This window comes from Mandrillus leucophaeus, unplaced genomic scaffold (assembly GCF_000951045.1).
Source record: "Mandrillus leucophaeus isolate KB7577 unplaced genomic scaffold, Mleu.le_1.0 Scaffold673, whole genome shotgun sequence".
In the NCBI taxonomy this organism is placed as follows: domain Eukaryota; kingdom Metazoa; phylum Chordata; class Mammalia; order Primates; family Cercopithecidae; genus Mandrillus; species Mandrillus leucophaeus.
The window spans coordinates 326,650-349,993 of NW_012107286.1; the positions used below are offsets into that span (position 1 = coordinate 326,650).

General features: G+C 38.4%; 1 protein-coding gene across 2 annotated transcripts in view; it reads right to left on the reverse strand.

Moving 5' to 3' along the window:
- Positions 1 to 23,344, reverse strand: part of ENKUR (enkurin, TRPC channel interacting protein) — a 79,224-nt gene that overhangs the window by 9,173 nt on the left and 46,707 nt on the right. The window contains exons 1-3 of one of the 2 annotated variants that reach the window (XM_012002011.1): positions 22,677 to 23,343; positions 8,501 to 8,646; positions 4,625 to 4,848 (exon numbers count right to left, since the gene is read on the reverse strand). In XM_012002011.1, coding sequence (XP_011857401.1) covers positions 4,625 to 4,848; positions 8,501 to 8,646; positions 22,677 to 22,753 — 447 coding nt within the window. In that variant the 5' untranslated portion in view covers positions 22,754 to 23,343. Of the gene's footprint in view, positions 1 to 4,624; positions 4,849 to 8,500; positions 8,647 to 22,676; position 23,344 lie in introns of those variants that run through there. The other variant, XM_012002012.1, reaches the window with a different exon arrangement.

Sequence of the window (23,344 nt, forward strand, 5' to 3'; positions counted from 1 at the left end):
TAGTTTTTTGTATTTTTTAGTAGAGACGGGGTTTCACCGTGTTAGCCAGGATGGTCTTGATCTCCTGACCTCGTGATCCGCCCGTCTCGGCCTCCCAGTGTTTTTCCTTTTCTGAATGTTTCCCACCCCTGTTCTTGGCTGATACTTTACTCCTAAGAGTTGGCTTTTCTACCTTCTATGTTCTTCAGTTTTTACCTGAAACATCTTGAATATGATATTCAAGAGTTGGCTTTTCTACCTTCCACCTTCTACGTGCTTCAGTTTTTACCTGAAATATCTTGAATATTTTGAAGTCTCTTTTTCGTGGTCTTGTTAAAGAAAAGACAAAATCTTCCAAAACATTATAAAAACATGCCCCCATCCTGTGCCTATAAAAACCCCCAAGACCCTAGCAGGCAGGCACACAAATGGCTGCACGTCAAGAGGAACACATCAATGGAAGAACATATAAATGGAGGCGGTCGAGAGGAGCATGCCAACATAAGAGCACGCCGTTGGGCACTGGCATGCTGGCAGGCCATCGACCAGTGGAACGACACAGAGTTTGGACGGGGTGGTGGGAGGAAAGCCCGAGTCACAGAGCTGCCCGGCTCCAGGGAAAGTCCATCTCCCTTCGGGCTCCCTGATCTGCTGAGAGCTACTTCCACTCAATAACACCTTGCACTCATTCTCCAAGCCCACGTGTGATCCAATTCTTCCAGGATACCAAGGCAAGAATCCTGGGATACAGAAAGTCCTTTGGAAGCCCTCTGCCCTAGTGATAAGGCAGGGAGTCTAATTGAGAAAACACAAGCCGCCTATGGACAGCTAAATTAAAAGAGCACAGCCTGTAACACATGCCCGCTGGGGCTTCAGGAGCTGCGAACATTGACCCATAGACACTGCTGTGGAGTCAGAGCCCCACAACCTGCCCGTCTGCATGCTCCCCCTAGAGGTCTAAGCAGTGGGGCACCGAAGAAGTGAGCCACAGCCCTATGGTACACCCTGCAAGGGGAATAAGACAATTTTTCCCGTTTCACAGCTATGATTCTCTCAGCTTAGTAAATGCGTTTGATTTCACCATGTGTAGAAACAGGACTACTATGTATTCCTTCTTTAAAAAATATTTGAGAATGTTCTTGGTGTTAGGTATACTGGTGAATAAAAAAGGCAAAGTTTCTGTCTTCAGGGAATTTGCATTCTATGGTGACAGAGACTCACCAAAAATAGAGAATGAAATAATATGTATGTGTTCTGAAGTAAAATAAATAAGGACAGTGAGGGAAAAGAAAATACTAGGGGCTATTTTAGATAAACAAGGAGGTCGGGAAGGAACTCGCTGAAGAAGCAGCAGTTGGGAGGTATGGTAGTCATTAAAATTCTGAAAAACATTCTGTTTTCCTTTTGGACACTTGGTAGGACAACACTTTCCTGTGTTGTCCTCATAAAGTAAGATGTAGCCATATGCCCCGAATTGCTCAGTGTCAGTGGAGGTGACCTCTGCCACTTCTGGACAGAAGCCTTAAGAATTAGTGCATGACTTGCTGTGTCTTTTCCTGTCTGGTCTAGTGACAAGCAATGTTTAGATTTTTCTGGGTCCTGGAAGAAGGAAAAGAAGCAGAGCCTGTAACAACCCTCAAAGGGCATGTGGCGAAAGCAAACAATAACACTTTGTGGCTTTAAGTTGCTGAAATTTGGGGGTTGTTTGTCATCACAGTGTAACTTAACCCATTCTGACTGAACAAGGGATAGAAATCCTAGATATAAATGTGTTCTGGAAGCTGCAGAGGACAACACAAATAGACTCTGGGAGCCCAGTATTCTGGTCAGTTGGTGCAGTGAGACAGGCCAATCCACTTCGGAAAACACTGAGGGAAACACCTCATTACAACTTAATAACAATAATGGAGCTTCATCATGATGATTCTGCAGGATCACAAAAAGATTAAGTTATATTTGGCATACTCTGTTTAAGAAGGAGAATGACTGGGCACAGTGGCTCATGCCTGTAACCCCAGCACTTTGAGACAGCTAGGCAGGAGAATTGCTTGAGCCCAAAAGTTCAAGACCAGCCTGGGCAACATAGTGAGACTCCCATCTCTAAAAAAAATTAAATTACATTTCCTTTTAAAAAGAAAGGGAATGGCATGATACAGTTCAGAAAAAAAACTCACAAATGAGCAAAAGCGTCAATGATCTGAAATATTTCTATGGGCTGAATCACCGGAGGCTAATGCATACTGTTAAGAAAATCGCATATATTATAATATTCACTATTTGTTCTTTTATTAGGTGTCATATTTTGTGCCAAGTGCTCAATATATTTTATATTATTTAATCCTCACTACGACTCTGTGATAAATCCAATGGATTGTTGGAAATCACGGTTACTAAGTGGCAGAGTTACAATTTGAAATAATGTCTTTACTACTATTGCTAAATACCTCATGTGATCATCTGTCCTTGCTTGTTTTCAGAAATCGTTTCTCATGGTACGAATGGCATATAATTCACTTGGAACTGAAACAGGAGTTCACTCATTTTATAAAAATATGACATTGACTTTAAAAGAATTTATTTACTATCTCACCTACCAATAATAGATCTTTAAAACTTAACTCTGATAAGGGAAAAGTAAATTGAATAAGTCTTTTGTGAGCACTGATTGCTAGTCAGCAACACCAAAAGGACATTATGTGCACGGTGCTTTCATGGCTTGGTAAATGAGCATAGACAGATCTGGTATTTTTCTGTTTCCAGGATGGATACTTCAAATTTCCTGTTGAAGTTAGAAAATGCAATAAAGTGGACAGCTTAGAGAGCAGCCAGAAGGAGGGGCAGAGTGTGTGGCAGGTGGTGGCATGACCATCGAAGACTTTTCATATAATCATGGAGAAAAAATGGATTGGAAGTGGCTTTAAGAGCCAGGAGAGTGAGTTTTCCACTTTTCCCTATCCTGTGGGACAAGGAGTATAAAACAGTTTCCAGGGGCCACAGAAGGAGGAAGTACCTGGAGAAGCCTGAAGTAACTTTATTGGCTTATCCTGCAAACTCCTAGATTCCTGAGAAGACAGTGTCCTCTGAAAACAGCCTTGAGGGTCCTGTTTTGATTTTCCTCTGGCATTGGATTCATCGTGGTAGATCGTTGGACTCTTTAATTCAAGGCCCCTGTACATCACTATTGCAATTTCTTTTCTTTTGTTCTTTTATCTCTCTTCCTTTTTCCTTATCTCTCTCTTCCTTTTTCCTTCCGTCCTTTCCTTTCTCCCTCCCTTCCTTCATTTCTTCTTGATGCAACTTATTATTTAGAATTTTGCACTCTTTTTGTTTATTTGTTTGTTTTTTGACACAGAGTCTCGCCCTGTCACCCAGGCTGGAGTGCAGTGACACGACCTTGGCTCACTGTAACCCCTGCCTCCCGGGATCAAGCGATTCTCGTGCCTTAGCCACCCGAGTAGCTGGGATTCCAGGCACACACCACCATGTCTGGCTAATTTTTGTACTTTTAGTAGAGACGGGGTGTCACCATGTTGCCCAGGATGGACTTGAACTCCCGACCTCAAGCAATCCGCCCGGCCTTCTAAAGTGCTGGTATTACAGGTGTGAGCCACTGTGCCCAGCCTGCATTCATATTTTGTGTATTTCAAGCACTTTTAAGCTTTATAAGTATGCAAAATAAAGTAGGATTAAATAAGATTTTTGTAAGCTTTTTTATTTTAAAGATCTGTATTTGGCTGGGTGCAGTGGCTTATGTCTGCAATCCCAGCACTTCCGGAGGCCGAGGTGGGCAGATCACTTGAGGTCAGGAGTCAAGCCCAGCCTGGCCAACATGGTGAAACCCCCTCTCTACTAAAAATACAAAAATTAACCAGGCCTGGTGGTGCATGCCTGTAATCCCAGCTACTTGGGAGGCTGAGAGAGGAGAATCACTCGAATCAGAAGCTGGAATGCAGTGAGCTGAGATTGCACCATTGCATTCCAGCCTAGGAAACAGCGTGAGAATATGTCTCAAAAAAAAAAAAAATCTATATTTAAACTATAATGTTCACCAATGAAATTATACACCTTTTCAGATACAAATGAAGGACCCAAAATGACTAGATTATTGTACCGTACTTTCAAGTCTTCACCCAAAACCCAAAACCAAATAAATATATTCACGTTAAAATAGGAATGTGAATTATTTATACTACACTGATGAGATGGATGGCTCTAAAGCTGCATTCTGCTTCATTTTTCTTATTCAGCTGCCAAGTTACTGCAATTAATGACTAAATCTTAAGACCATCTGACAGCTTATTCCTTCTAGATTTACAGTAATGACTGCTTTTAGTGACATTTCCACCTAACCAAAAATATCTTCCAGGGAATGTTTATTGAAATTGTTAAACATATTGATAACCAAAATTAAGGAAAACAACAATAACTTTTATCTACTGAACTATACGGAATTGTTTACTACGAGTTCTTTGTAACTTTATCACATTAGATTTGGACCAAACACAGATTGCAGAAGAATGAGAATCAGCAACGTAGACAATGTGTCCAATGAGAGCACTAATCATGATAATATAGATGATCACCATGAACACCATATTTAAATTATTTGAATCTCAGCCCTCTCATTAATATACCACAAGGCTACCTTTTTATTGATGTACTTTGGAACTAGTCCTGAAGGCTCAACATCATGCTTGTCTCCCGTTCTTTTATCAACATAAATTGGTTTAGGCTTTTTAGCCACTCCCATGATGACATTGGCTGCATTTGTATTTATAAAATTTTCTCCACTCTGTATTCCCATGACAGGATGATCAGTCCTCAATGGCACAGCAGGCTTTTTGGGCATGTTCCGATCAAACTTTTTTACTGTTAAATATAACATTTCTTTGTTAATATTAAACTACAAACACTGCTACTCAGTACTATTTATAATATCCAGATATTTTACCACTTGTATATTTAAGTTTTAGCCATCATATATTTAAATATTTAAGATAGAAGTTTATACTTATCCTCAAACTCATTGACTTGTGGATATTAAATATGCACAGCTTTTTACCTGTCAATCATGCCTCAATAAAATAATTTTTTAAAAAGAAAAAAAGTCAGTAATTAAAATGGAAAGAAATTAAGGGCAACATAATCAATTAGTATGTTGAGAAGGCCAGGCACGGTGGCTCATGCCTATAATCCCAGCACTTTGGGAGATTGAGGCAGGCAGATCACTTGAACTCAGGAGTTCGAGACCAGTCTTGGCAACATGGTGAAACCCCATCTCTGCAAAAAATGCAAAGTTAGCCAGGCATGATGGTGTGCACCTATAGTTCCAGGTACTCAGGAGGCTGAGGTGGGAGGATTGTTTCAGCCTGGGAGGCAGAGGTTGCAGTGAACCGAGATCATGCCATTGTACTCCAGCCTGGGTGACAGAGTGACATTCTGTCTCAAAAAAGATCACATACACACACACACATGCACACATACATATGAACAGTATATAAATACACGGAAGAAGTATTTCTTGCTTATTGGCCGTTTTTACATAGCCTCTTCAGCTTGATCATTCCCATTGATCTATTTTGATATAGTCAAATGGTTTGCCACAATGCAAAAATGTGAAATAATTTATTTTTAAGAACTGAAAGCAACAGCTATCTTGAAAATGCCTTATTCCAATTTTAACCCCATCACCATTACTAAGGACTGACTTTATTCATTTATGCATAATTTGACCTTTATTATGAGTTTATATAACTTTTATTATCAGCAAAGCCAATACTTATTGTCAAGTCTATAAACTGGATTAGCCTCTTGTTAGGGACTGAGTTATGTCCTCCTAGAATTCACATGTTGAAGCCCTAACCCCCAGTATCTCAGAATGTAACAGTATTTGTAGAAAGGGTCTTTAAAGAGGTAATTAAGTCAAGATGAGGTCATTAGAGAAGGCTCTGATCCAATATGACTGGTGTCCTTAGAAGAGGAAATGTGAACACAGACATACATATAAGGAAGAACGTGTAAAGATACAGAGAAAAGATAACCATCTACAAGCCAATGAGAGATGCTTTAAAGAAACCAACCCTGCTGGGTGTGGTGTTGCATGCCTGCAGTCCCAGCTACTTGGGAGGCTGAGGTAGGAGGATTGCTTGAAACCAGGAGTGTGAGGCTGCAGTGTGCTTTCATCATACCTATGAAGAGCCACCACACACTCCAGCCTGTGCAACATAGACCCCATCTCTAAAAATAAAAACAAATAAAAATACCCCCCAAAAAGGAAAGCAAAAATCAACTAATCCTCTGACACCTTGATATTGGACTTCTAGTTCTCCAGAACTGTCCTCCAGAACTGTCATTGGACTGAGTTTTTAAAGCTCTTGCAAAACCCTGCATGTCTTCCTTTTTTTCTCTCTCTTTTTTTGAGACAGGGTCTCACTCTGTTACCCAGGCTGTAGTGCAGTGGTGCAATCATAGCTCACTGCAGCCTCAACTTCCTGGGCTCAGGTGATCCTCCCACCTCAGCCTCCCATATAGCTGGGACCACAGACGTGTGTCAGCACACCTAGCTAATTAAAAAAAATATTTTTATAGAGATAGGGTCTCACTTTGTTGCTCAGGCTGGTCTCATACTCCTGGGCTAAAGCAATCCTCCTGTCTTGGCCTCCCAAAATGCTGGGATTGCACTCATGAGCCACTGTGCCCAGCCCTAACACCCCGAATTGATGAATTACTCTAAAGGTCAATGGAATTTTGGGTTTGCTTTTGCCTTAAAATGTTTATAAAATGATAGGTTTCTTCCTTTATTTCTTATTTGACACAAAGGAGATATATATATATATATATATATGGTTGTGTTATATCATGTTTAACCCTAGAGAGGCTATATGAAGACCCAAGGGATACCAGTGGTCCTAAGGCATTGAAAGCATCAAATTCACTTTAAGATTTTCCTATATTCTCAAATGGTATTGTTAGTCATAGAATGCTGGGGCACAACAGGCCAAGACTAGAGGAAGATACAAAAGAGACTTCTGAAGTCACGAATGAAGGATGAATGTTGTATTTTCACACTTGCTTCTTCCATCTTGCCATCTTGCTTCATAGTGCCCTTACCCTTTGTCATGAGATATGGGTTGAGAGAGGATTTGGGGACATTAAATACTGCCATAAAGAGAAGTAGTTTCACTTTTGTTAAAATGTACATCTCTAGCTGGGCTTGAGATGTTGCATTATTTCCTTGATGCCAGCAGACATAAAAAGCCAACATTTTGAAGAGACAGACTCGTTTCTTTCTGTCCTTTCCTTTTCTTTTTCTTTCCCTTCCCTTCCCTTTCTCCTTCCCCCCTTCTTCCTTCCTTCTTTCCTTCCTTCCTTCCTTCCTTCCTTCCTTCCTTCCTTCTCTCCTTCTTTTCCTTCCTTCCTTCTTTCCCTCCCTCCCTCTCTGCCTCCCTCCCTCCTTCCTTCCTCTTTCTTTCTTTCTGTCTCTCTCTCTCTCTCTCTTTCTCTCTTTCTTTTTTTTTGAGATTGGGTCTCACTTTGTTGTCCAGGCTGGAAGACAGTGGCTTGATCATAGCTCACTGCAGCTTCGAACTCTTGGCTCAATCGATCCTTCCACATCAGCCTCCAGAGCAGCAAAGACTACAGGTGCATGCCACCACACCTAGCTAATTATTTTTTTAAATTTTTTGTACAGACGGGGTCTTGCTGTATTGCCCAGGTGCTCTCTTTTCTTTATTACCCTAAGACATCTGGGAAGACATACTTGGGTTGTGAAGAAATTGCTTCCATGCAAACCTGTCACAGATCACATTTCGTCTACTCTCCCTTTCCCTGATAGCTTTCTTTCCTGAAATCATTCAATAGACTCCATAACTAGGATCAACTCTAATTTTTGAGGCCCAGTAAAAAATAAAAACACAAGGCTACTTGATCAAAATTTAAAAATTTTAGTACAGCAAGAGTACAGCATTAAAATAGGCATGGGGCCCTAAGCTGGTTCTACCACTTATTCATGAAGCCTCCTTCATTACATCTAACTCATTACAGTCCAGTTGATCTTAGAGGTCTGGAAGAGTAAAAGCCTATACTCAAAAGTGAGTCTAGTAGTTGCTTCAACAACTGGTAGTAATGGTTGTAATTTTCATCTGTTGGAGAAAAGGCCAGACAGGGTTTAGATGCTGGGCAATCTTGCCCATTAGTCAGATACTGTCTCTGGGGTCTTGACTCTTCCTATAATTGTTGTCTATCATTGAAGCCCCACAGCTAGGGACTAAGATGGTTCGGCATGTGGGCTTCATTGGATAGTCCAAACCCAATCAAAAGTCTATTTGGGGGGGCAATTTATCATTCTCCATTCTCTTTTTCTACTCCATTCTCTACTTCCACTTTCTCCTAGTCAAATTCTGTTTAATATGAGGTAAAGCTGCTATCACCTGTGCACGTTTAATATTCATCAACAATACAATAATAGTTAAATCACCTGCTAAAGCTTTTAATATTAAAAAGAAAGCATGATAAAACCTACTGGGTGGTAGAGTTTTTTCCTTTGAATGTTTCTTTAGGAAATCCTTTGGAGAAGGTACTTCAACTTTTGCTGGTCCCATAGTTTTCATTGCAGTTTTAGCTTTTTGCATGTCATCTTTTACAGTTGCCTTAAAAATGGATATGTACCTAAAATTAAATTTAAAAAGTTGTAGCATTTATATTTCTAGTAAAAATTACTTAAAGTTTAAATTTCACATTTTAATTTATTTAAGTCTATATTCATATGGAGAAGCATAATCATAAAACACACTTACCTGAGCCCTGTCCATCAGGCTTAGAAAAACTAGATGGAAGCTCTGCTCTAAGAAAGAGGTGCTAGGGCAAAAGTGTTCATAGTATTTCCTTATTATCCTTTGAACATCTGTAGCATTGATAGTGATGTCACTCCTCTCATTCTTGATGTTAGTAATTTGTGTTCTCTGTCTTTCTCTCTCTTTCTCTCTCTGCTGATCAGTCTGGCGAGGGGTCTATTAATTTTATCAATCTTCTCATAGAACCAGAATTTCATTAATATTTTCCAGTGTTCATGTTTTCCATTTCAATGATATCTGCACTTATTTTTACTATTTCTTCTTACTTTGGTTTTAATTTGTTTTTCTTTTTTTACTTTCTTAAGGTACAAGTTTAGGTTTTTTATTTTGAACTTTAATACTTTTGAGGTCTTCTTTGATTTAGAAGTTTGTTTATACATGTTTAGTTTTCATAGATTTGGGATTTTCCAGATATCTAATTGATTTCAGATATATTTCCATTGTGGTTAGAGAATATACTTTGTATGATTTCAATTCTTTTAAATTTTCTGACATTTGTTTTATGGCACAAAGTATGTTCTATTTTAGTAAATGTTCCGTATACACTTGAAAAGAAAGTATATTGTGCCACTGTTGGCTGGAGTGTTCTATAAATGACAATTATGTCAAACTGAAAGTATCTTCAAATGTACTGTATCCTTCCTGATTTTGTCTATTCTATTAATTATTGAAAAAGAGATGTTAAGATCTCTGACTGTAATTGTGGATTTGGCTATTTCTTCTTTCAATTAAAAGAGTTTTTGCTTTATGTATTTTGAAGATCTGTTTGTAGGTGCATAGCATTTAGGATTGTTATATCTTCTTGAAAAACAGATCACTTCATCACTACAAAATAACATTCTTTATTCCTTTTAAAATTCTTTGCTCTAGATTCTACTCTGTCTGATATTATGGTAGCTACTCAAGCATCCCTTTGACTTGCAATAGTATATGTTTTTCCATTCTTGGACTTTCTACTTGTCTGAGTTTTCCTATAGACTGCATAGAAATTTTATCCAGCCAACAATTACTTTCGTTTAGTATGTTCATACAATTCACTTTTAATGTGATTTAAAAAATTTGTTTCTGCTTAAATTTTCCAGCTTGCTGTTTTTTAAATATCCCCTTGCTCATTCTTTCTATCTTGCTTTTTGTTTTGTTTGGTTTGGTTTTGTGGAAACTGTAGCTTTCCAGTATACCGGTTTAACTTATCAGAGCCTACTGTCAAGTAATATTATAGCATTTTATATATAGTATGAGAACCTTTCAAAAGAATACTTGCATCCAACCCCACCCTTGTCCTAGTGTTGTAATATATTTTACTTTTCTGTGTGGTATAAAAATCCATAAATGATTGTGATTATGTTCCCTTTATATAATTATATTTTAAATATATTTGAAAAAATCTTGAATATTTACACATATATTTGCCATTTCCAGTGTTCTTTATTCTGCTGTATAAACCCATATTTCCAAAGGATACCATTCCTTCTCCATAAAGGACCTTTTTAAACTTCTGGCTTCCATTGTTTCTAATGATACATTTGCTGTCCTTTTTTCTTCTTCTTCTATATAATTTTTCTTTTTTTCCTCTGGCTGTTTTAAATTTTTTTCTCTTTATTAATAGTTTTAATAAGTTTGATGATAATGTCTCTTGGTATGATTTTTTTTTTCCACTTGGGGTTAACTGTGATTCTTGGATTTTTGGATTTTGAGATTTCATCAAATTTGACAAATTTTTAACCTTTATTCAAATATTTATTCTGTTTCCTCATCCGTTTTCTCCTCTTCCATGATTCTTTGACTGCTTGATATTGTTCAAGCCTCATTGATTCTCTGCTTTCCTTTTCAGTCTATTTTTTCTCTGTATTTCATTTTGCATTGTTATATTACTGTGTCTTCAAATTCACCTAAATTTTCTTTTTCAGTGTCTTAGCTGCTGTCAACCCAATCTATTACTTATAGCTACATTTTGTACATGGTATTCTTTATGGTTAGAAGTTAGATTTGGATCTCTCCTTCCATTTCTTTCCCCATCTTGGTTCATGCTTTCTTGTACCTTTTGAATACATGATGAATATTTAAAATAACTGTTTTAAGGTCTTCTCTGCTGATTCTCTCATCTGTGTCATTTCTGTGTCTGTCTTTACTATGTTTTCTCTTGGTTATGCATTATATTTTCCTGCTTCTTTGTATGCCTGGTAATTTTTGATTGGATGCCAAACATTGTGAATTTTACATTGCTTGCTGCTGAATTTTTCTCTTCTTTCTCTCTTTTCTGGTGTTCTTTAAATTTTTTCCTTAGCCTTTTTCTGGGATTCAGTTATGATAGTTGGAAACAGGGTGATCATTTTAAGGCTTGCTTTAAGTGTTAGGGTAATTCCACAAGTGCTTTCAGTGTATTTTGAATTTGGCCCCACTACTGAGGCAATATGCTTCTGAGTGCACTACTCAATGCCCTGTGTATTAGGAGGTGTCTCCACCTGGGTTGGTGGGAACACGAACTTTACCTGGCGCTACTGCTTTCTGTTGGTTATTTTCTTGGCCTTGGTTGTTTCATTACATACGTGTGCTATCAACCAAAGACTTTAGGGAAATCCTTGTTCATATTTCCACAGTCCTGTCTCTATGCAGCTCTCCTCTCTGGTACTCCATGCTGTGAATTCTAGCAGCTTTGGCCTTCACAAACTCTGAGTTCTGTCTCCTTAACTCAGGGAGACTCCTAGGCTTTGTTTTAATTTTTCCTTCAGGATCTTGGCCTGGAAATTCTCTCCAGAGAGTATGCTGGGGCAATCGTAGGGTTTGCCTCACTTGTTTCTCTTCTCTTATGGATGACTGCTCTGTGTTGTCTATTGTTCAGTGTCTGATAACTATTGTTTCATATATTTTTTTCTGGTGTTCTGGTTATTTAAGTCGAGAAGATAAATCCCATCTTTGGTTGAAAGCAAAAGTTCAGCGATACTGTTTGTAACAATTTGTATTATCTTCTTCCTTATGTAGATAGACTTATTTGGAGACACATTATTGTTTTTTTCCTTTTAGGAGCCTTGCCTCAATCCTGAACTTAAAGGCTGGGAATCAATTATAGTCCAAACTGAATCAGCTCATTAGATACTTTCAAGAAATAATGTTCAAGCCAAATCTGTGCCTTAAAATGCCCATAGAAGTTGGGGTTGGCAGATACGGTCTCGTGATTAAGAAGATAATTTCATTTGGGGTAAAAAAAAAAGGTGTCTCTACTCCCATCTCTTTTAAATTTGTAAACCCATGATTCAATATGTTTTTGTATAGGTATATGAACTGAAAGCCTGTCCATCTATTATAGAAAATAAGATACTCTATTTTATATAAATGATATTTTCCAAATTACAAAAGTAACATTAATAAGTAAATTAAAATCTAGGTCTCCTCCAGCTCTCCAACAAATTTTCCAGAATAAATTCAATTTCAGTGTTTCTTTCTTTCTTCTTCTTTTTTTTTTTTTTTTGTCTGCTCTGTTGCCCAGGCTGAAGTGCAGTGGTGTGATCTTAGCTCACTGTAACCTCTGCCTTCTGGGTTCAAATGATTCTCGTGCCTCAGCCTCCTGAGTAGCTGGCACTACAGGCACGCATCACCATGCCTGGCTGATTTTTGTATTTTTAGTAGGGACAGGGTTTCACCACATTGGCCAGGATGGTCTGGAACTCCTGGCCTCAAGTAATCCACCTACCTTAGCCTCCCAAAGTGCTGGGATAACAGATGTGAGCCACCGTGCCAAGCCTGTGTTCCTATTTTTGTACGAATTGCAACCAGATTTTAAAAACTTAATATAGTGTGATATCTTAATACACATAAAGCTTATTCTTTCTGTTAAATAGCTGCATTTCATTCCATTTTCTGAATGGTGTGGTTTTATTATAAAGATCTAATGGTGACTTTATTAGATAATTGGCTCTATTTTCTTTTAAGTTCAGGGATACATGTGCAGATTTGTTATATAGGTAAACATGTGTTACGGGGGTTTGTTGGACAGATTATTTCATCACGCAGGTATTAAGCCTAGTACTCATTACTTGTTTTTCCTGATCCTCTCCCTCCTCCCACCCCCAACCTCCGATAGGCCCCAGTGTGTGTTGTTCCCCTCCATGTGTCCATGTGTTATCATCATTTAGCTCCCACTTTAAGTAAGAATTTAGCAGTATTTGGTTTCATGTTCCTGTGTTAGTTTGCTAAGGACAGTATTACCGCAGCATTACACTATTGTGTGGGACTCTGAACTCTGGAGCCTAGGCTGTGTTAGAAAGTTATCCAAATTATTTATTGAGGAGAATTTTTACATGCACACATCCATGTCCTTGCAAAGGACATGATCTCATTCTTTTTTTATGGCTGAATGGCATCCTGTGGTGTGTATGTATCACCTTTTCTTTATCCAGTCTATCACTGATGGGTATTTAGTTGATTCCATGTCTTTGCTACTGTGAATAGTGCTGTAATGAACCTAGGCATGCATGTGTCTTTATAATAGAACAATTTCTATTCCTTTGGGTATATATCCAGTTATGGGATTGCTGTGTTGAATGGTATTCCCATCTTTAGGTCTTTGAGGAATCGCCACACCGTCTTCCACAATGGTTGAACTAATTTGCACTCCCATCAGCAGTAAGTGTTCCTTTTTCTCCACAACCTCACCAGTATCTTTTGAATAATGGTCATTCTGATTGGTGTGAGATGGTATCTCATTGTAGTTTTGATTTGCATTTCTTTAGTGATCAGTGATGTTGAGCTTTTTTTCATATGATTGTTGGTTGCATGTATGTCTTCTTTTGAGAGGTGTCTGTTCATGTCCTTTGCCCACTTTTTTAATAGCATTATTTGTTTTGTTCTTGTAAATTTGTTAAAGTTTCTTATAGATGCTGGATATTAGACATTTGTCAGATGCATAGATTGCAAAAATTTTCTCCCATTCTGTAGCTTGTTTACTCTGTTGATGGTTTCTTTTCCTGTGCAGAAGCTCTTTAGTTTAATTAGATCCCATATGTCAATTTTTGCTTTTGTTGCCACTGCTTTTGGCATCTTCATCATGAAATCTTTGCCCGTGCCTATGTCCTGAATGGTATTGCCTAGCTTCTCTTCCAGGGTTTTTATAGTTTTGGGTTTTACATTTAAGTCTTTAATCCATCTTGAGTTAATTTTTGTATATGGTTAAAGGAAGGGGTCCAGTTTCATTCTTCTGCACATGGCTAGCCAGTTCTCCCAGCACCATTTATTGAACAGGGAGTCCTTTTCTCATTGCTTGTTTTTGTCAGGTTTGTAAAGGTCAGGTAGTTGTAAGTGGGCAGTCTTATTTCTGGGTTCTCTATTCTGTTCCATTGATCTCTGTGTCTGTTCTTGTACCAGTACCATGCTGCTTTGGTTACTGCAGCCCTGTAGTATAGTTTGAAGTCAGGCAGTGTGATGGATAATTTGCTCTATTTTCTATTTATTATCAGAATTATTAGATACAGGCTAAAGATAAGTTATTCTCAAACTAAAATTGTCATCTTCAAAAAACATATCAAAACTGTATTTTACTGCCAATAATCACCATGTAAGTCCCATCATTAAGATAGTAGATTTACATTTTTAAAACCACTTATTTTAAAGGGCACACAAATAAATGATATTGCCCAAAAAGTTGAGATAGTTTGAAAGTGCTTAATTGAGATTTTTTTTTTTTCCTCTAATGGGCAAAATGGGCATCTGATTAACAACTTTTCTTCTTCAATTTTTGGCCAGTATTATTGCAGCATTACACTATTGTGTGGAACTCTGAACTCTGGAACCTAGGCTGTGCTAGAAAGTTATCCAAATTATTTCTTGAGAATTTTTAGATATACACAGATACCCTTTAAGACCCCCTACAGACTTGAAATGAGAGTGTTCAATTCAGGCTCATGTCTGTATCAAGTAACTAAATTTTCAAAAATGGTTGCCAATTCCTCCCCCAGCCTGGTTGTCTGTCATAGCTCTGCTCTGCACTTACTTGACAACACAGACATATGTCATTGAGTATAATGATGATCTTAGTGCTGCTCAATACCTCTCACAAGCTGTTGAGTGAAATAATACATGGAATATCAAAAGACTATGTAGTTAATGTATTCATCTACATCTGTGCTGTGTAATACAGCCACATGTGGATATTGAGCATTTGAAATGTGGCTGGTGCCACATGCTGAAATCATAGTATTTTAGATATATTGCATTAAATAAACTACATAACGTAAATTTTTCCTATTATTTCTACTTTTAAAAGTGACTATTAGAAACATTTAAATTACATATATGATTCTCATTACATTTCTGTTATACTGTGCTGATCTAGATAGCAGGAAAATCTATCCTTGAATTAAACTATATAGTCAGCTGCACACCCAGAGTACAACACATTGCTATCTCCAAAACTGCTTTGGTTAAGTTATGTTATTGTACTGGGATACTGATCTATAATGAGGGCAATATTAGACTTATGAAACTCAGTACATTTAGTGTAAAAGTGCGGCTGAAATCTTTATTATATTACACACATGGTCTCCTCTCTCCATGAATCCTGGAGGAAGTGTATTTGTGGCAGAACACCAAGAACATTTGTGCTCCTCTTTGGCTACTGCTTTGCTTTTGTCTTCGGACAATGTGACTTAGAGTGTAATTGAATTTTAAAGAAGCATGGGAAGCATCTTTCTTCCTTTGTGGGCTGGCTGCTTAACTAATAGAGTCAAATTTGTTTCAGACTTTAAGCAAATGTACATGATTTTAAAGCGTACATTTCATGTAGGTCCTCATTTGTAGCTTTATCTATTCTATCATAAATTTCCCATTTGCTTTGATAGCCTCATCAAAAACACTTATTGCATTAGAACAAGGTTGTGTATAAACACCAAATAGTAGCTGATATACAATAAGTTATCAAAAATTAAACAATTATAGATGTTACTGAAACAAAAAAGACTCAGTTTGTTTAATTGACTCAGGCTAAAAGACTGTGCAAACCAATTAAAGTTATGAGCTTTGGTTTTAGATTTGTGTCTCCATCTCAGCTCTTGTTCTTCATCATTGCCTCAACTTCTGGGCCGGAGATTTTTCTTCTGTAACAAGGGGATACTACTACGTATCCCATAAGATTCTTGTGAAAAGAGCAATAACTGGCATATTTTAAATTCTAATACATTGAACATATTGCTATTAATAGTAATAGTATTCTTGTGGTTATGATTATTATTGGATATCCATCCTGATAAAATGTTTTAAAACTGAAACTGTTTAACCCTTTACTTGATTTTACCTGTGTCGTGGAAGACACAGTCTTATTCTGTAAAAATTTGAGTCATCATGTCTAGGTGGTTATAACAGACTGACATATTTCCCTGATCTGCAAAAGTGAATTCTCATATACAATATATTGTTAGTATTGCTTAAGATATTAAACCTTATTCTGTAACAGAATAATCTAAAAAATGAGTCTAACATTCACAAAAGCTCACTTACACATTTCCTTGGCAACTGATTTTAAGAAATATTGTTGTCATATTTTCTTCTCTCAACATTTTTGTGTATATATCAAATGCCAGAGAGGTGTGCTAATACCTTTTACCACATGTTATATTATGTATAGGTTTCTAAATTAGAGGCAGTAACTCAAAATATACATTAAGCCAGTAAATGCAGATGGAAGCCGCAATGTTCCTTGCTGAAAAAAATTCTGTATCTGGTTGTCTGTCCCCTCATCCATATGCCTGAAGGGAAAGGCGCCTTTTGAATTATCCTGTTAACCACATAGTTTTCCAGGCCTTCAATTCTTCTACATTCTTCAGGTAATTCTATTAATTATAACACATATTCATTTGTGTGCCTGTGATATATATATGTATATATAAAACATAATATGAATAAATATAAATATATGAGATACATAAGCATGAGAAGGGCAGTTGGACAAAATGTAAGAGATGAAGAGAAGTATTATTGTGGGTCTGCAGAGACTGCCTAGCCAGATGAAAAACACATTCTAACACTTAAATTCTAACACTAAACACTAAAACACTAAAATAGCTACTAACACTAATCATAATGCTCAGAGACCATATATGGCAGCAATGGGAATTTTAGCATAAAATGTCATCATGCCAAACAAAAAGAGACTTTGGAATAGTCTAGACTTTCTTTGAATATAAGTTAATTAAAAGGGTTACTGCTTTCCTTGATTAAATTCTTGGCTGTAATTAGTTAGCAAAGTGGGTAAGACAAGAAACTCTGGATCAGAAGAAAATGACTATGTCACCTAAGAGTTCCTAATAGTCAAGGAACAGATTTCTCAGCAAAGTCAGATACACAACCATACTTGAAACAAAGAGACGTTATAAAGACTTCAGAACATATAAGTGTTAACAATATTGACACTGCATAAAGCAGAAGGTAGTCCAAGAAGAATGGGAAGCTCCAAAAATGAAACTCTGATTATGTGTTACAATTAATCACAATGAAAAACAGAACCACGTTAAACAAAAACTAGTGGTGTTCACTGCATTAAATATTCTCATTTTCAAAAAGTATGCATGCAGAAATTCTACACTATAGAGCCTGATGACAATTTCTGTAAGAGTTGTAGAGAGAATTTTTATTACATTCATAGAGAAGCAATGATTGCATAAGGCCATTTGGAGTTTCAGGTCACCACAAATGAAAATCAATTAAAAAATAAGATTATTTGATAAATAGATTAGGGAAATATTTTAGACATAATAATTTGCATGTTGATGTTAGTGGAGAATCTTGTTAAATCCTTGTTGATAAGGTAGAGAAATATGAGTTAATAGGTTCTCTTTGGTGACTGAACACTCAAAAGTATTGCTATCAGCCTAGAGAGGTGTCTGGTAGCCTAGTGAAGTATATAGCACTTGCCGTGTGATATGGTTTGGCTGTGTCCCCATCCAAATCTCATCTTGGATTGTAGCTCCCATAATTCCCATATGTTGTGGGAGGGACCCAGTGGGAGGTAAGTGAATCATGGGGGTGGTCTTTCCCATGCTATTCTTGGGATACTGAATAAGCCACATCAGATCTGATGGTTTCATAAAGAGGTGTTCCCCTGAACACACTCTCTTGTTGGCCACTATGTAAGATGTGACTTTGTTCCTCCTTCACCTTCTGCCATGATTGTGAGGCCTCCCCAGCCATGTGGAACTGTGAGTCAAACCTCTTTCCTTTATAAATTACCTAGTCTTGGGTATATACTTATCAGCAGTGTGAGAACAGACTAATAACAATAAATTGGTACCAGTAGAGTGGCATGCTGCTATAAAGATATCCAAAAATGTGAAAGCGACTTTGGAACTGGGTAACAGACCAAGATTGGAACAGTTTGGAGGACTCAGAAAGGGACAGAAAGATGTGGGAACGTTTGGAACTCCTAGAGACTTGTTGAATGGGTTTGACCAGAATGCTGATAGCGATAAGGACAATAAAATCCAGGTTGAGGTGGTCTCAGATGGAGATGAGGAACTTGTTGAGAACTGGAATAAAGGTGACTCTTGCTATGTTTTAGCAAAGAGACTGGTGGCATTTTGCCCCTGCCCTGAAGATTTGTGGAACTGTGAATTTGAGAGATGACTTAGAGCATCTGGTAGAAGAAATTTCTAAGTGGCAAAACATTCAAGAGGTGACTTGGGTGCTGTTAAAAGCATTAGTTTTATGTATTCACAAGGATATGGTTTGGAATTGGAACTTATGCTTAAAGGGAAGCAGAGCATAAAAGTTCAGAAAATTTGCAGCCTGATGATGCAATAGAAAAGAAAAACTCATTTTCTGAGGACAAATTCAAGCCAGCTGCAGAAATTTGCATAAGGAGAAGCCAAATGTTAATAGCCAAAACAATGGGGAAAATGTCTCCAGAGCATGTCAGAGGTCTCCACAGCAGCCCTTCCCATTACAGACCCAGAGACCTAGGAGGGAAAAATGGTTTCATGCGCTGGGCCCAGGGCCTTGCTGCTTTGTGCAACCTTGGGATTTGGTGCCCTGAGTCCCAACCATGGCTAAAAGAGGCCAACGTAGAGCTCACGCCATTGCTTCAGAGGGTGCGAGCCCCAAGCCTTGGAGGCTTCCACATGGTGTTGGGACTGCAGGTGCACAGAAGTCAAGAATTGAGGTTTGGGAACCTCCACCTAGATTTCAGAGGATGTATCAAAATATCTGGATGTCTAGGCAAGGATGTGCTTCAGAGGCAGAGCCCTCATGGAGAACTTCTGCTAGGGCAGTGTGGAAGGGAAATGTGGGGTTGAAGCCCCCCAATAGAGTCCCCACTGGGGCACCACCTAGTGGAGCTGTGAGAAGCGGGCCACTGTTCTCCAGACCTCAAAATGATAAATCCACCAAGAGCTTGCACCATGTACCCAGAAGAGCTGCGGACACTCAACGCCAGCCCATGAAAGCAGCCAGCAGGGGGTCTGTACCCTGCAAAGTCATAGGGGCAGAGCTACCCAAGACCATGGGAACCCATCTCTTGCATCAGTGTGACCTGCATGTGACACATGGAGTCAAAGGAGATCATTTTGGAACTTAAAGGTTTAATGACTGCCCTATTAGAATCTGGACTTGCAAGGAGCCTATAGCCCCTTTGTTTTGGCCAATTTCTGCCATTTTGAATGGTTATATTTACCCAACGTCTGGACCCCCATTGCATCTGGGAAGTACCTAACTTGCTTTTAATTTTACAGGCTCATAGGCAGAAGGGACTTGCCTTGTCTCAAATGAGACTTTGAACTGTGGACTTATGAGTTAATGCTGAAATGATTTAAGACTTTGGGGGACTGTTGGGAAGGCATGATTGGTTTTGAAATGTGAGGACATGAGATTTGGGAGGGGCTGGGGTAGAATGATATGGTTTGGCTGTGTCCCCACCCAAATCTCATCTTGAATTGATAAGATCCCATAATTCCCACATGTCATGGGAGGGACCTGGTAGGAGGTAATTGAATCATGGGGGTGGGTCTTTTCTGTGCTGCTCTCATGATAGTGAATAAGTCTCATGAGATCGGATGGTTTTATAAAGAGGAGTTCCCCTGCACACACTCTCTTGCCTGCCACCATGTAAGATGTGACTTTGCTCCTCCTTTGCCTTCTGCCATGATTGTAAGGCCTCCTCAGTCATGTGGAACTGTGAGTCAATTAAACCTCTTTTTAAATATAAATTACCCAGTCTTGAGTATGTCTTTATTAGCAGTGTGAGAACAGACTAATATACCATGTTCAATGATAGATAAGAGATACAAAAGACAAACTTATTAAATTTGCAAATGACACAAAGCTGGGAAGAATGGTTAACAGAATGTATAAAAGATTCAAATTCAAAATGATCTCCATAGATTAATGAGTTGAGATAAAAAGGAATCGGCTACATAATTAGAGGATGGGAGAGACCAACCTTAGTCAAAATCCATACAGGGTATTTCAATGTGAGCCAACAGTTGGACACAACTGTCAAAATGCTTATGGAAGCTTAGGCTGAATGGATGAAAATATTGTGCCAAGAATTATGGAAAAGAGATAATGGTTTCATGGAATGTTCAGACCATAACTGGAATATTGCTTTAAACAAAATGGAAAGAGGGAATGACTGGAGATATTCAATAACTGCAGACATCAATAAAGGGTGATAGGCCAGGCATAGTGGCTCATGCCTATAATCATAGCACTTTGGGAGGCAGAGGTGGGTTGATTACTGGAGGTCAGGAGTTCAAGACCAGCCTGGCCAACATGGTGAAACCCCGTCTCTACTAAACGTACAAAATTAGCCGGGCATGGTAGCAGGGGCCTGTAATCCCAGCTACTTGGGAGGCTGAGGCAGGAGAATCACTTGAATCCAGGAGGCAGAGGTTACAGTGAGCCGAGATGGCACTACTGCACTCCAGCCTGGGCAAAAAGAGTGAAACTCTGTCTCAAAGAAAATTAATTTAAAAAAAAAAAGGGTGACAGATTTGGTGAAAATCTTGGAAACCATCTTATGCATCATGAGTAACTCAGATTTTGAAAACTGAATCATGACTTCCCATTGACTTTGAGACTTTCATAACTTAAGTCTCAGCCAATAGTTCAACCGCAGAAAAGTGCCCTTCATCCGATTTTGGTCACATACATTCATCTTCTAAGTTCTCAGTTAGTATCTTCATCTCTCATTAGGGTTTTCAATGATAAATTTTAGTGTTCATATTTCAGTTCCTCAAAAAGACTGTAAACTCTGAGGCGTGGGAGATCAAAAGGCGGGCAGTTGTCAGAATCTTGACAGTGTAAATTGACTTTAACCTAACAGAAATGATTCTTGTGGCATCACATTTGGGTGCCTCTATTTCCTCTCACCCCAAATCTTTCTTCTACTCATTTCTTCATAGTAAAACCAAGAAGTCTGTGCTATCACTCCAACAGCACCAAGAACAGATATACTAGTGCAATATTATACACATAATTGGGGCTCCATTAATGCTTGCCAAATGAATAAAGACTGTTCCTATAAATGTTTTCGAAAAAAAAAAAATCGTCTAGATGCAGTAAAACTTTTCAATTTGCCAAAGAACAGAGTACCTGCTTAACAAAATAACACTCAAATTCAATATTCTATAGAAATACAATCTACCAATGTGTTACAGAGAGGAGGAATTTTATCTCGTGTAATATGCAGGAATTTGAAACCAAAAGTTGGTTCAACAATAGACAATTTGAACTCTACTCATAAATTCTGCAACCGTGCAATAACTTACTTTATATTCCTCTTTCCAATCTCTAGATTTTAATATGCTGATGGAAAAGTAATAAATATAGTTACTGCTCTGGTTTAAACCAAATATTTAAAGTTAAAGAAGCTGCCTACTTGTTGAGCTATTACCCTAATACTAGTAAAAATAATTGACCATTAGATCTAAAAGGGGCCTTGGATATTATCTAGTACATTTATTTCACAGATCAGTAAACCAATGAAACTTTATCCAAGATCACAAAGACAATTAATCGCTAGGCCTGATTTTCAGTCCGACAAGGTGATGGTATACCAACAAGCGTGATGGTAAAAGACAAGAAACATTTCAAGTCCTAGGAGAGCTGAGATTGTCTCCACTACTTTCTTTGCTCCCCACAGATTTAAGTAAGTTCTAAGAAGTCCCTACAGATGGGAGTAACTGAAGTGCTTCCTTGCACGTTTTTGAGATTTGGAGAATATAAGAGGTTCTAAGACCTATGTAAAATTTCAACTCAATTACGTATTTTTTGGTTCATTATCCACCAAGTCTTCCTTCCATTAAACCATTAGATCTGAAAAAGTCCTTAGAAACTGCCTAATAGTAGTAGATATTTCGTTTCACTGATCAAAAACCTGAGGTTCAAGAGCAAATGTAAATTTATATTTCATAAAAATCTTGGGGGAAAAGATAAGTACTATCCCATTAGAGAGGGAGAAGTAGTGCAGTTAGAAATAGAACACCGAACTCCTGAAACCAAACATCAAGTATACTTAAACAAGATAACAGAATTGTTATTTTTGTCTTTTCAACAACATGAAACTTCGTGCTATGTTGTATACATATCACATATAATTAAATTACACAATAATCATATGCAGTATTAATAAGAGGTTAAGCGTAATATAATCAAATGGTCATCTCACAGTGCCGGACTGCCCTCTCTGTAAAACTGAGAGATGCTAAATATCTAGATACTTCGACCTTTTTTCTAACAAGTTATCCTCCAAGGCTACTTCATCGAGGCATAAATACATTTCATTATTAAAAATCCCAGTATATGTATGTTTAATTAATACTATTCCCCATTCTTGTTTCAAGTGATGGTCTTTGCTCATCCACATACCTAGGAGGCTGGGGAGGCTCCTTCAAGTCACTGGGTATGAGGTTATAAATGCACTCAGAAGGGCACGTTGGATCCATGGTCACCAAATGACTCCTTAAAAGCTGTTCTCAGCTTTTTTCTCCCTGTCCCGGTATCTCTGTCCTTCTTCACTGCTTCCCCTTTCTTACTTCTTCGCCTTCTCAAGGACCACAGTTTCTCTCCTTCACATCGTCCCCCCTTTGACCCCCTCTTAGCAGTCCTCTCTCGGGAAGAAAACACCCTATTTCTCCCGGGATTGCTAAACGTCGTTGACTGTGCGGTTGCCGTGGAAACCGTTACTAGGCAACGAGGAAGTAGATGGCGGCACTGCAAACTAGGTCTCCCCTCTTTCTGTATCGCCTTCTACTGGAGAAGCTCATTTGGAAGCCACTGTTTTTACGTGCCTTTGAAAGTTAACGGGGTGAAAATGGTGTCCCCCTAAAAACTGTGCTCTTAGAATTCTATCTCTGTGTATCTGGGGAAAAAGAAAAAATCCTACTGCAGACACAGCAAAGCGCAGCTGGTGCGCAGGCGTGACACAATAACGTTTTTGTGAGCAGGCCCCAATCCCGGTGTGGGCGGAGCGATCGGCTGAGACCACGCGGACGCACGGCCAAGGCGGCCAGCGGGACGAGGAAGGGGAGGAGCCC